At 46.0% G+C, this 14,318-nt stretch overlaps 1 protein-coding gene across 4 annotated transcripts in view; it reads right to left on the bottom strand.

Moving 5' to 3' along the window:
• The window catches only part of ADGRE3 (adhesion G protein-coupled receptor E3), a 63,842-nt gene that overhangs the window by 983 nt on the left and 48,541 nt on the right, over positions 1 to 14,318 (bottom strand). For all 4 annotated transcript variants that reach the window (XM_070625212.1, XM_070625210.1, XM_070625209.1 and 1 more), the window contains 7 exons: positions 11,125 to 11,286; positions 7,422 to 7,619; positions 6,905 to 7,140; positions 6,344 to 6,410; positions 6,028 to 6,119; positions 4,200 to 4,368; positions 623 to 718 (listed from right to left, as the gene is read on the bottom strand). In XM_070625212.1, coding sequence (XP_070481313.1) covers positions 623 to 718; positions 4,200 to 4,368; positions 6,028 to 6,119; positions 6,344 to 6,410; positions 6,905 to 7,140; positions 7,422 to 7,619; positions 11,125 to 11,286 — 1,020 coding nt within the window. The remainder of the gene's footprint in view (positions 1 to 622; positions 719 to 4,199; positions 4,369 to 6,027; positions 6,120 to 6,343; positions 6,411 to 6,904; positions 7,141 to 7,421; positions 7,620 to 11,124; positions 11,287 to 14,318) is intronic.

Raw genomic sequence — 14,318 nt, 5'->3', positions numbered from 1 at the left:
AAGAGCAAATAAGGGACAGCTGTGGAGAGAAATCTCGGATAGTGCTGGAGGCTCACTTCTTGGTGCATTGAGCCTGAGTTAGTTCAATGGAAGAACAGACGAATACCAGCAACCGAGCTCTGGAAAGGTTCCCTTTCCACTAGGACCATTTCCTCCCCCAGGAGGGTCCCATTATTCCATGCACTCCTCCCCTGTGATTATGTAGAGCAGCCGGGGGGTCCTTCTCCTGGAGCCCCTTCCATGCTGTCCACCAGCTCCACTGGGCTCACGTCCGTGTCTATGGGACAGTGGGATTTCAGGGAATGATGACCACTCCATGTCCATGAGTCTCCCCTTGAAGGACTCTACTTTAGATGCTGGTGTTTTACTCACACTTCTTTGAGAGACAAGAATATACACAGAAGCCAGCTTAAGTACCGTCAGTGAGCAGGCAAGAGTCACCGAGGAACAATATGGTGAGAAGGAGGAATGCGAACCAGGTCATCAGGGAAAGAGCCCTTCTCCACAGCTTCCAGAAAAGGAAGCTTGTACTCGGATGTACAAGGAAGCCTGTACTAAGACGTGGAGAGGGAGCTCAGGGGGTCAAGAATGAAGCGTTAGAATAAGTCACAAGCCGTCTTACCTCACTGGGTCTTGAGTCAGGGCCAAACCTGCTGGAAAGTGTGTAAGTCTCAGACTTAGTTTTAAATTTCATGATCTCTCCAAACCACTTTCGGACCTGAAACACCAAAGGAAATATCAGGATGGTTTTTGTTAACATCAGAGAAGAGAAAAGCCACTGAGTCAGGAAGAAGATGGAGACTTTATGAAAAAAACTTCCTACAAAGTGTAGCATATACATATGATGCAATGTTATTCAACCTTAAAAAGGAATGAAATTCTGATACATGTTGCAACATTGGTGAACCTTGAAGACATGCTAAGTGAAATATGCCACATACAAAAGGACAAATATTGTATGATTCCATATATGAGATCCTTATAATAAGTAATCAAATTAATCGAGACACAGAGTAGAATCGTGGTGACCAGGGTCTTGGCAGGGGAGGACGGGGTGTTGTTCCCTAATGGGAACAGAGTTCAATTTGGGACGATGAGAAAGTTCTGGAGACGGGTGGTGGTGATGGTTGCACAATGCAAATGCACTTAAAGCCGCTGACCTGTACACTTAAACATGGCTAAAATGGTAAATTTTATCTTACATGTATTTTACCACAATATTTTTTCCCACACTACAGAATACATCTTTGTCATAGAAAATTTATGACATATGCAAATTCAAAGGAAGAAAATAGACATCACACATAATTCCTCAATCTAGGGAAAATCACGGATGATGTCTTGGTGGTATCCTTCCATATGTCTTGGTTTGTGGCCCCCAGAAGCAGACCTGAGCCGCAGGTTCAAGTGTAACGAGTTTATTTAAGGGGTGCTGCCAGGAAACACTAGTAGGTCAATGGGGAAGTGAGACAAGGAAGGGAAGGCAGCCGGTAAAGGGTGCATAATCCTTTCCACTGTGGGCAACTGAGGCTCAGTCCCATTGGGGGAGTTCTTGGACAGCACTGGACACCCCGCGGAGTCATCCCACCTCAGGGACAGAGGAGCTGGGACACTTATCCACCAGCCCTCAGCAGTCATTGGTTGATTGCTGCTCTCAAGGCCAGTACTGTCTGTAGCCACCAGCTTGCTCCATGCATGGGCCAGCCATGTCCCGTGGGCAGAAAGAAGCTCAGAGGCACGGAGTCACAGGTGTCTGCAATGAGCAACCCTGAGCAGGAAGAGATGAATGCCAAAGGGACACGAGAGGGCCATTGACAGCATCTGCTACACCAAGATTTCCCAGCCTTGGCGTTACTGACATCTTGGGTTGGGTCACGCTTTTTGCTGGGGGCCGTCCTGTGCACTGCAGGACACTGAGCAGCATCCCTGGCCTTGGCCCACGAGACGCCAGTAGTGCTCCTCTTCAAGGTGTGTCCCCAGACATTGCTGAATGTTCCCCCCGCAGGAGGGGGCAAAATGACTTGAGAACCATTGTGCTTTGCCATATACACCCATACCCACACATAAATAAATACATAACAATAACATAAACAATAACTGTTTATATACGTTATATAAACAAATAGAACGTTTCTGGAGTAATGTTTTGAAACTTGCTTTCTCACGAATATATTTTGAATGTCCTTCCAGTCATAAAATATTCTTGTGCCTGGACAAAAATCAACATCCGAACGTTCAAGGTTTTTGGTTGTCCATTGCTCTCTAGAGTGTCTGCTCTGTCAGCTCAGTTGCTTCCTTTCCCGAATCCTTGAGGAGCTCTTTTTCCTTTTCTAGTTAGGTCCTTTGGGCACATGGATGCAGAGTGAGGAAAAGACAGAAGGAAGGAGGAAGGGAGGGAAGGGGAGGGAGAAAGGGGGAGGAAGAAAGAAAGGGAAAGAAGGGGAGGAAGAGGAGGAGGAGAGGGAAGAAGAAGAAGGAGAAGGAGGAGGGGGCGGAGGACCAGGAAAGAAGGAGTGTCAGTCAGGACAGGTTTGCTGCAGGAGCAAACAAGCTCAAAGTCTTAGTGGCTGAACTCAACAAAGGTATACCCGGACTATGTGTCATCTTCAAGGCCTTTGAGAAGAACAAATAAAGAACGTGAGTAATTTTGTATTTCTTCTGGTTGCTGAATTGTGTTGTTTGGCCATTGTACCTCTTGACACGGACCATGTGGATCCCAGCTTCACTGGGGATCCAGCCTTTCACAACATTTTATTTAATGGCTGCATAGGATCCTGTTCTATAGATGTGATACGATTTAACTAAATCTAGGTAGAGGTATGTTCACGTTGTTCAGTAGTATACAGTGGGGTTGCATCTTGCCAGGGCTTCAGTTCCAGAGTCAGCAAGCAGTGCAAATGGTCCCTGAGCACCCTCAGTGAGGCGCCCTCTCAGAGGCTCACCTCAACAAGCCCAAAGCAGCCTGTGTTTCCCTGGTTTAGACCCACAACGCTCTTTCTTCTGCAGCCTGCAACACTGTTTCTTTTGTTTCAGCTGGAGACACCGTGAATTGGCTTGTATTTGCTAGCCATATTGAATGCAAAATATATATCTTGAAAAAGTGGAAGCTTGCACTATGAGATCCCTCAGGAACTGAAATGGACTGAGGGAAGAGCACACCTAAGTCTGTTTCATTGTGCTCACTCAGGTGCCACCCAGGAGAGTTGCCTACAGTTTTATTTGGCTGTACTATAAGCTACAGCTGCTATAACGAGACGGATGAACCGATGGACGTGTGGACGGGCATGTGATCCAGCACACTCAGCACAATGCTAATTACAGCATCTAGGTGATTGGTATACATGTGTTCACTGTACAATTCTTTCAACTTTTCTGTATGTTTGAAAATGTTTGTAACAAAACATTGGAAAAATTAGCTTATTATGTAACGTAATTAACACATATTAGTATGAAGACTATTCCATCACGTGGAAATGTGTTTAAGAATTCATGTTAAGTGGTGTGGTAGATGGAATTATTGATCTCCATTATTCACTATTCTGCTGTAGTTATGCCTTATGGTGGGTGGTGCATTCTTCTCCCATTGACTTTGGGCTTGACATGTGACTTTTTTTGGCTAACATGCTATTGTACTGGAGGTGGTACAAACAGAAATCACAAGACCTGAAATGGCTGTGCCCAGTAGGACTTGCTTTTTTGTGGTTTTGCCATTGTCATGAGAAGAGCTTATGTTGGGGAGCTGCTCCCCTTTCTTCCAAGCTTCAGGATGAGTCCCAAAGAGCAGGCCTAAACATCATCTGAATCCCGGAGCCAAGCCATGCGAGCCCAGCCAGGATCAGCTGAGGCCCAATCAACCTGCAGCCTCAAGAAGGAGAAAAGTAAATATGCGTGTTTAAGCCACTGAGATTTTTGAGGTTGTTTGTTACACAGCAAAAGCTCACTATTACAAATGGGAAAGCTGAAGAAAAACACATTTCCTTCATGTAACAATTATTTAATTTCTGCAAGCCTTTAATAAATTGATGTATCTTACAATCGATAGCATATTAAAGTAGAGAAAATACAAGCAGTGTTTACACACTGCTCACAAGCTCATATGAAAATTTGGAGAACATGGATTTAAATGTTCATTAACCAACATACCTCCAAATCTTTCTTAACTGTAAAACAGTTAAAAAAAGAAAGAGGTCAACATTTACCTGCTGGCTGAGGAGGCAGTACACCAGGAAGATGAAGACGCCCTGCAGGCTGTTGATGATGGTGAAGAGGTAGGCCATGACACGGGCAGCTGGACCCACCTGCAGGATTCCCAGACACCAGGTGCATCCCAAGATGAAGAGCTGAGCTGTGGCTTTAAATGTCAGCATCCTGGGGAGAGTCATAAACAAGGATATAGAAAAGCTAATGGTGGACGTGGACACCCCCGTAGCATAGTCGTTAATGGTGAGGACGCCGGAGCTAGATTGCCTGGTTTTAAACCCAAGGCAGCACTAACCAACTGTGTGACCTTGAGCCAGTACTTTATCTTCCTGTAACTCACCTACCTCATCTTGATAATACCCTATTTCACAGAGTTGCTGAGAAGACTACTTAAGACTTTAACATATGTAAAGTATTTAGGACAGCATATAGGACAAAATCAGTATCATACATAAAGCATTCTCAAACTGAGTGCTTTTTGTCTCTATCTCTACATGTCATTTATAGACGGAGGTGTCATATAATTTGTTACTCACACAGGGAGGCGCTTGAGATTAAAAGGGGTGCTAATTAATAATTACGAACGGTCAATAGGCATAAACTGGGACTGTCCCAGGCAAGCCGAGATGTAAGACCACCTTACTTATTGATCTATATATCCCTAATTTTAAAATATAATATGATATAAGTGAGAAAAGCTAGTTGAGGAACCATTTGCACAGTGTGATGCTGTTGTGGGCATGCCTGTTTGTTCTACAGAAAGTGCACAGGAAAAGGTCTGGGGAAAATATCACACATATCAGATCACACAGTTTGTTACCCCTGGCTTCCGGGGGACGTGGAAATCTCAGCAAGGGGGGAAGTTAGCCACTGACACTTTTTACTTTATATATTTAGAAAATACTAACAGATTTTTAACAAATGTGTTATTTTTATGATTAAAATAAAAGCAACAACAAATTACAACAAATTGAAAAGAATGCTGCAAAATCCAAAAGTACTCATAGCCCCAAATTCTTTGAAATAGTATTGTGCAAAATATATTTGAATCTAAATCCTTCCTATTGCATCTCATGTTGAGTGGCAGAAACTGCTGGCTTTTTCTGTCTCCTCTTCTTCCTTCTAGTGTTAGAGCCCTTCCCTTTTTGAGTTTTACCAAGGACACATAGCTACCCAGCTAGAGACTACATTTCCCAGCCTCCCTTGCAGTAGGTGTCACCATGTGACTGAGGTCTTGCCAATAGGATATGAGCAAATACGAAACGTGCAACTCCTTTTTGAGGAAGATTTGCCCTCAGCTAACATCTGTTGCCAATCTTCCTCTTTTTGTATTTGAGCCACCGCCACTGCATGGCCACTGACAGATGAGTGGTATAGGTCTGTGGCCGGGAATCGAACCCTGGCCGCCAAGGCAGAGTGCACCGATCTTAACTTCTAGGCTACCAAGGCGGCCCTGAAATGCACAACTTCTATGTCAATGCCTTCCTGTGGATGGGATGCTGGCAAAGACAACATCCTAGGGGATGGTGGAGAAAGCTGGAGCCCCTGGATCGCTGTGGGGAGAGCCTCCCCAGAACCCTGGCTGCTCACCTCTGGGCTGTGACAGGAGAGTGAAGTAAACCTCTATTTCATTCTTTTTTTGGGTCTTTTTGTTACAGCAGCAGAGCCTATACACTAGTAATACAGCTGCTCATTAACTGTGAGAATGGGAGATGGCAGTGGCCTTGCTGGTCCCTGGAGCCTGGTTGTGGAGTTTATACGTGTACGGACGCATAAGAGGTGAGCAGAGGACAAGTGGGTCAGAAGATACCATTTGCCCCATTTTACCTTATATTCTGGATGGTTGACACTTCACTGTTGAGAGAGGAAAATTTCTTTTTCAAAATCCAGAGGACCAAGAGAAAAAATACGAAATTCACCTGCAGGAATGATACAGACCATGCAGAATGCAAGTTAAAACACTGTCCCGCGTGCTCTGTGATCGCACATGACACCCGCCTCCCTGCACACGGGGCCGAACTGGCAGAAGGTGGAAAAATAAAATCACATGACTGAGAAAACGCACGCCCCCTGTACTGTCTGGTGCCCAGAGCGTCTGGCCCTGCCTCTTCGGTCAGAACACGGGAGCCAGCTTCTCACTCACACAGACAATGGCACAGACGGGGCCAAGGAAACTCCAGATCAATCCCTGGTCCAGGTGGAGCCAGCAGCTGGGAAGACGCAAAAGGAGACAGGAAGAGGGATAAGAGGAGGAACGTGATTGAACACCAAGCAACATCTTTGCCTAACAGAATGTCCAACGTCTCCTGACACTGTCAGCTGGTGACAGGGAAGCCTTTGACGTTCGCTCCATGTGTTAACACTACGTTAAACACTTTTAAGCACAGTCCTGTGGAATTTTCACACCAGCATTGTGAGGGTGGGGTCATGGGGACAACTTATCCCCATTTCACTATGGAGGGGACTGAGACTTGAGGACTTGGGGTCTCAAATTATGGGAGGGATGAAGCTGGTATCTAACTGCAAAACTGCCTCCTTCTAGAATCTTCCATGCTCTTACTGTCATCTTTCCCTGCCTCACTGGGAAAGAGGTTAGAGCTGTCACACTCCAGGGGAAAGCAGAGTGCATTTATGTGGGTATCCCAATCGTCATCATTAACACTGCCCTCAACACTGTCCACGGCACAGTGAGAGTCAAGCTCACCGATCATGTGTTCCATAAAGGTGAGGCCGGGATGCTGCAGAAATGGCCACGATCACGGCGGGGACTCCATAGCCTACCGGGAACATGAGCCACTTCATGAATCTGTTCATGTTTGAGTAGTTGACCACCGTCAGGTTGCGCGCAGTGAGGAAGAGGTTCAGGCCCTCCAGCAGCATCCAGGTGAAGGAGGCCAGGTAGAGATAGTGTAAGGCGCCCGCGATGACGGCGCACAGCACCTGGGGGAGGAGTGAGGCGTCACCAGGAGGGACTGTCGGGGTGGAGTGTGGCCCCAGGACCTCTCCCGTGCCTTGCCATTGGGGAGAAGTCTGATGCGTATGAAGGAGCGGTCAGAGAGGGTTTGTCATCTAGTTGCATCAGTCAATGTGACATTAGTCACTCACCCCCTAACCTTCCCCAGGACCCAAGATCATTTCATTAAGGCATCCAGGGCAGTGTGGCTCCATGGACCAGCACCCCCTGGGGCAGGCTGGAGGGTCCACTGGGACAGGATCAGTACCGTGATCTCTGTTCGGTCCATGGCCGTGAGGAAGAGGAGGTGGGCCAGGAAGAGGCAGAGCGAGAGCTGCAGGTGGAGCGAGGTGCTGGTGTTCTGGATGGCTCTGCACAGCAGGAAGGTGAGGGCCGCCAGGAGGAGGCACAGCAGAGAGAGGCTCAGTCCCACGTAGGTGATCACATCTAGCACGGGATCCTCCTCCTGGGACCCAGCAAAGAGGAGACCAGAGTCACCCCTTCCTGCTCCGTGGTTATGATTTCCCGCCTTGGATCAGGCCATCCCAGACACAGGCACAAAGCCAGATGACAGAGGGTGAGAAGTGTCTCTCAGACTAAGTCTTTTTTTCAGCTTTATTGAAGCGTATTTAATAGACAAAATATCGCCCATGTTGAAGGCACACACGTGATGAGTTTGGACGTGGGCATCCGTGATACCACCCCCACAATCAAGGTAGTAAACATATCCATCACCTCCAAAAGCCTTCCTGTCTCTCTCTTTCTTTTTCTTTTTGTGGTGAGAACACAACATGAGAGCCACCCTCTCACCCAGTTTTTCAGTGCACAGCACCATGCTGTGAACTGTAGGCTCTACGTCGCACGGCAGGTTCAAGCTGAAAGGCGGAGATATGCCAGACTCAGTCTTGCACCCGAGGAGCCGTACGAAGCCTGTGGAGCAGAGGCTGTTAACCCTTCTCAGGCACCTGCACCTGCCCTTTAGCTCTGCCCGTGGCTCCAGGGACCCTGCTGAGGGTGCTCCTCCTGCCACGTGAGTGAGCCCCGATATGCCCCAGCACTTCGTCACAAGTGCCAGGACGGAAATGCACCTGGAAGCTGCCCTCAGACGTTGACAGTTGGCGCCTGGTGGGCACATGTCCCAGCTGCCTCGCGCTTGTGTGGACGCCTCTGCGGCGCACGTCCTCCCGTCTCTCCCCAAAATACACAAAGGGATTAAGCCCCGGTTGCCCGTCCACGGGCTAACTTTGTCTTCAACGCATTGTTTACTGGAGGCCTTCTCTTCCCTGTGTCACTCCCCTGCTGCCCTGCTGGTGTGTCCTGGGCTCACCTCCCAGAGAAACTAGTTGCCCTCACATCCCCGCCTCGGGATTGCTTGCGGGAGACCCCAAACTGACACCCTGTGTAATCCAGCTCCTCAGAACTCATCTCATCAAAGACGGGGACCAGGGATCTGAGGAGCCACACGGACTCAGCGAGACTCACCAATGGGAAATGACAGCGCCATCCCTTATAATTATTTGGGGATTTTTGCTTATTTCACTGCCACTTTATAGAACTTTTAAATTCTTTGTTTTTTTTAACCTTAAAAAGTTGTGAAATATAAGACACACATAGAAAAGAGCATAAATGTCAATGTATGATATGATTAATAATTATTACAGAAACTCTCTGACCATGAACTAGTCTCTGGACTCTATTCCAGGAGCTCCTCCCAATTGCAAGTCACCTTCTCCCCCAGAGGAAGCCAGGATCCTCTTACGGTAACAATTCTTGCTCTTCTTTATAGCTTTACCACGTATGTATGCAACCCCTGAGAATATAGGTTAGTTGTCTTTTTCAGCTTTATATAGACGGAACAATATTCTGTTCCATACAGTCACTTAGGAACCCATAATGGCAGAGGCTTCACCAGCTTGTAGCTGAGCCCGCTGGAGGATGTTCCCTCACCATCGTGGTGGAGGATCCCACCAGGGATTTCTATGCTTCATCCCAGAAAAGTAGCATTGCATTTAATAGCACCCAACAGGAAGCAACCTGGATATCCATTAATTGTAGAATGGATAAGTAAATTATAGTACAGCCAAGCAAGGGAATATTATACATCAATGAAAATGAATTCACTAAATCAATTTCATAATTGTAATGCTGAATGAAAGAAGTGTTTTATGTTTTCAAACTTATTTTTCCTTTCCCACTGCCCTGTGCAATAGGAGAGGAAGAGATTTGCACCAAGGCTGTTCTGAGGGTACCACTTCCAACCCTGCAAGAAGGAGAGGGATGTGGGACTCCCCGTGTGCCGCCACCCAGCTCGTATCATCAGTGCATCCTCCGACCCCCACCTGGGATATGCGTCCAGGCTGCCTTCTCCCACCACCTCAACCGCTGCCACCGAATCTCTCTGCGAGTCCACTCTTGCTGCACTACCGTCTGTTCTCGACCCAGGAGCCAAGGACATAAATATGCAGCACCCCAGAGGCAGATCCTCCATTGCCTTCCCGTCGCAATTCACAGGAAATCGAAATTCCCGACCACGGTGTTTGAGGTCCGACACGTTTCCCTGCTCCCCTCTCTCCACCTGTCTCCTTCCACCTCCCCCATCTCACTCTGCTCCGGCCACGCTGCTTTCTGGAACACACCAGGCTTGCTCCTTCTTCGGGACCTTTACGTGTACATGTTTCTCTTCTTGGGATGCTTTTCCCTAAGACTTTTCCTACTGACTTTTTTAGGGGTTAAAAGGTTCAGGGACCCAATTCCAATGTTTGCATTTGTGGGTTTTTCCCGCAAGCCAACGAACATTTCTTGGACACCAGCTGGGAGTCCTACAATTCAACTCAATTCTGACCCTATTTACCTGGAGATGGTGTCAAATCCTGTGGGCTGAAGGCTCAGCTCCACAAGATTGTCCTCCGCCCCCGCCCCCTTCAGAAGCCGGCTGCAAACCCAGGTCGTCGCCTGTGCTTCTGACGGCCACAGACCGGAGGTTCCCACGACCTTCTCTCCTTGGGTTTGATTAAGTTGCTAGAGCAGCTCATAGAACTCAGTGAAATATTCCACTTACTAGATCACTGGTTTGTTAGAAAAGGACATAACCCAAGCACAGCCAGTGCAGAAGATGCACATGGAGCTACATGCCTTCTCCCAGCGTGTCACTTCCCCAGGTCTCCACACACTCCAACCTGGAAGCTCTCTGAAGGGTTTCTGTGGGGCCTTCACCACACAGGCAGGATGGACCCACTGAACGCCAGCCCCTCTCCCCTCCCCGGAGGCTGGGAGTGGGATGGAGGGTTCCAACCCTCTAATCACTGGGTCGGTTGCCCTGGCAACTTGGCCCCCACCCTTAGGGGCTTTCCCAAAGGAAATGCCAGGGTTTTAGGAGCTCTGTGCCAGAAAAGGGGAGAGGAGCAAATATATATTTCTTACTATTAATCACAGTACTGCAGACATAAAATCCAAATAATATAAAATCAATGATTTTACAGCGAACAATTCGGCGGCATTTAGTACATTCACCGTGTCGTGCAACCACCACCTCTATCTAGTTCCAAACATTTTCTTCCCCACAAAGTAAGACCCCAGGCCCGTTACGCAGGGTCTGCAGCCCCCAACTCCCCCCATTCCTTCCTCTCCCCAGCACCTGAGAATCACTGATCTGCACCTGTCTCCATGGATTTTCCCATTCTGGACGCTCCATATCAACGGAGTCACACGCTGTGTGATCTCTTGTGTCTGCTCCTCTCACTCAGCATGAGGCTTTGGGGTTCATCTGCATGGTAGCGCTACTGGCTCTTAATGTCCAGATTTCCGCTCAGTCACTTAATTCTGACGGACGCCCCCGGACCACCTTTCAGAGCAGCACGCCTTCTGCAGGCGCTCCAGCCACTCCCTCTCCTGCATTTTCTTCACAGCACTTACCGTCACCCACTAGGGGCTCAAATAGGATCAGGTGAGGTGGGTTAAACGTTACATCGTACCTGGCTGCTGACAGCCATGAGAACAGCGAAGCTGGACAGGTGGGTGGAATTGCATATGGTGTGACTTTCGTTCACTTTGTTCAGGAAACAGCCATCCGTGGACCAGCGACCCTTTGTGGTTTCCCAGTAGACACAGAAGACCTTGTTTCTGTGGTGCCTCATCTGAAAACAGAATGGGCTGGTCACGTTCTTGCTGAGGAGGGACCACTCCCGGAGTGTCGGTCCACGTGGGTGGGGGGCGAACGAGGAGACACCTGGGTTAGGAGTGACTCGGGCGATTTCTGTTTTAAGTGAAGAGGATGGCAGCCAGGACACCTGCCCCCTAGTCCCAGCTCTATTGGGATTCCACGTGACGTAGGACAAGATCATCTCCCTCTCTGGGAGGCAGAATTTTATAAGATATCCTTGGTTTCAGGACTTTCTCCTCCACTATGGGAGTCAGACAGAAAAAGAGTGTAAGGCCCACATAAATTTTTCTTCCACCTACTCTCTAAGCCAAATAACCCTTCACGTCAGTTCTGCCTCTGACCTCTTACAGCACAATAATTGCTCAGGTGATGAGAGGAGTAACCTAGGAGAGAAACGTCATCAGGAAGGACAATAAAATCAGCTTTCAACCTCTTTGTCTTTGTCCCAAGGGCTTCCAGAGCATTACTTTCTGGGGCCAAGGAGGCGAGTTGAATCTCTCCTGTTTGGGGGCTGTGTCTCCTTTCATAACTCACTGGACCATCCCCAGATTTCTTGCTCCACTCCCACTGCCCCATGCCATACATCAAAAATTCTATTTCTAGATTTTATGTATCAGGTAGAGAAAACCTACATTTACCAACCTCCCTCCACTTAACCCTTATTTAAAAAAAAAATTTAATTTAATTTATTTTTCCAAGTTTTATTGAGATAGAATTGACATAACGTTGTGTGAGTTTAAGGCACACACGCAGTGATTTGATAAATGTACATATGCAGAATAATCATCACAATAAGCCTAGTTGACATCTGTCACCTCACAGAGGTACAATGTTTGTCTTGTGGTTGGAACTGTTAAAAGCTACTGTCTTAGCAACTGTGGGATATGTTGTCAAATACCACAATACGGTGTTAATTAGAGGCACCGCGCTGTAGGTTGGTGCATCCCCAGACCTTATTCGTCTTGTCACTGGACGTTTGCACCTTCTGATCATCTTCCCCTATTTCCCACACCTCCTGTTCTTGGCGACCACCAATCGGTTCTCTGTTTCTATGTTTTGGTGTTTTAAGATTCCACATATAAACGAGATCACATAGTATTTATCTTTCTCTGTTTGACTTATTTCACTGAGCATAAGGCCCTCAAATCTCATCCATGTTGTTGCAAGTGGCAGAGTTTCCCCCAACTCTTATTTTCTTAACAGAGTGAAAGAGAGGAGAGTAAATGAATTTTATTGTGTCTATGTCTGGCTACTGACCCTCCTGCCTTCAAGAATTAAGGCAGAGAATGGGAAAAGGTAATGGGTTAAATAAAAGTCTCTTTTTTGATCAAGTTATGTAGTCTTAATAACTAATACCAGTCTTCTGTGCGAGGATGGACATTATCTCCCTGTTCAAGTTTCACAGATGTAGGAGGTGCCTGCAGCTAAAATAATTCTGTGCGCTGGAATAACTCTTCCCAAGAGAAATATCACGCGAGCTGCTTATGTGATCTGAAATTTCCTACCAGCCATGTTAAAAAAGGTAAACAGGTCGAATTAATTTTAATAATATATTTTATTTAAAATAGTTTATATTTCATATTCAAAATAGTATCTTTTAATATGTCAATATAAATCAATACATATAATTAGTATAAAAATTATGAAGGAGATATTTTACACTCCTTTTTTTCTTACTAAGTATTCAAAATCTGGAAATGTTACATCTAAATCCAGAAACACTAAGTCTTCAAGATCTCAGTTCACTTGACAAAGGAGCTGAGGGCCTACAATGGAGAAAAGAAAGTCTTTTCAACAAATGGTGCTGGGAAAACTGGACAGCAACATGTAAAAGAATGAAAATTGACCATTCTTTTTCACCATTCACCAAAATAAACTCAAAATGATTCAAAGACCTAAAGCTGAGACCTGAAACCATAAGGCTTCTAGAAGAAAACGTAGGCAGTACAATCTTTGACATCAGTGTTAAAAGGATCTTTTCAGACACCATGTCTTCTCAGACAAGGGAAACAACAGAAAGAATAAACAAATGGGACTTCATCAGACTAAAGAGCTTCTTCAAGGCAAATGAAAACAGGATTGAAACAAAAAAAACAACCCACTAACTGGGAAAAAATATTTGCAAGTCATAGATCCAACAAAGGCTTAATATCCATAATATATAAAGAACTCACACAACTCAACAACAAAAAATCAAATAACCTGATCAAAAAATGGGCAGGAGACATGAACAGACATTTCTCCAAAGAAGATATATGGATGGCCAATAGACACATGAAAAGATGTTCATCATCGCTGATTACCAGGGAAATGTAAATAAAAACTACTCTAAGATATCACCTTACACCCATTAGAATGACAAAACTAACTAAAACAAATAGTAACAAATGTTGGAGAGGTTGTGGAGAAAAAGGAACCCTCATACACTGCTGGTGGGAATGCAAACTGGTGCAGCCACTATGGAAAACAGTATGGAGATTCCTCAAAAAATTAAAAATAGAACTTCCATACAACCCAGCTATCCCACTACTGGGTAGCTATCCAAAGAGCTTGAAGTCAGCAATTCCAAAAGTCCCATGCACCCCAATGTTCATTGCAGCATTATTTACAATGGCCAAGACGTGGAAGCAACCTAAATGCCCATCAACAGATAAGTGGATAAAGAAGTTGTGGTATATATATACAATGGAATACTACTCAGCCATAAAAAAGAACAAAGTCGTCCCATTTGCAACAACATAGATGGACCTTGAGGGAATTATGTTAAGTGAAATAAACCAGATAGAGGACAATCTCTGTATGACTCCACTCATATGAGGAATTTAAAAATGTAGACAAAGAGAACAGATTAGTGGCTACCAGGGGAAAGATGGGGTGGGGGGTGGGCACAAAGGGTGAAGGGGTGCACCTACAACACAAGTGACAAACAATAATGTACAATTGAAATTTCACAAGATTGTAACCTATCATTAACTCAATAAAAATTAAAAAAAAAAAAAAATCTCG

The sequence above is a fragment of the Equus przewalskii genome, chromosome 6 (assembly GCF_037783145.1).
Source record: "Equus przewalskii isolate Varuska chromosome 6, EquPr2, whole genome shotgun sequence".
NCBI classification, from domain to species: domain Eukaryota; kingdom Metazoa; phylum Chordata; class Mammalia; order Perissodactyla; family Equidae; genus Equus; species Equus przewalskii.
Note: the sequence above shows the minus strand (reverse complement) of the source record. Positions and strands in the feature narration are given on the sequence as shown.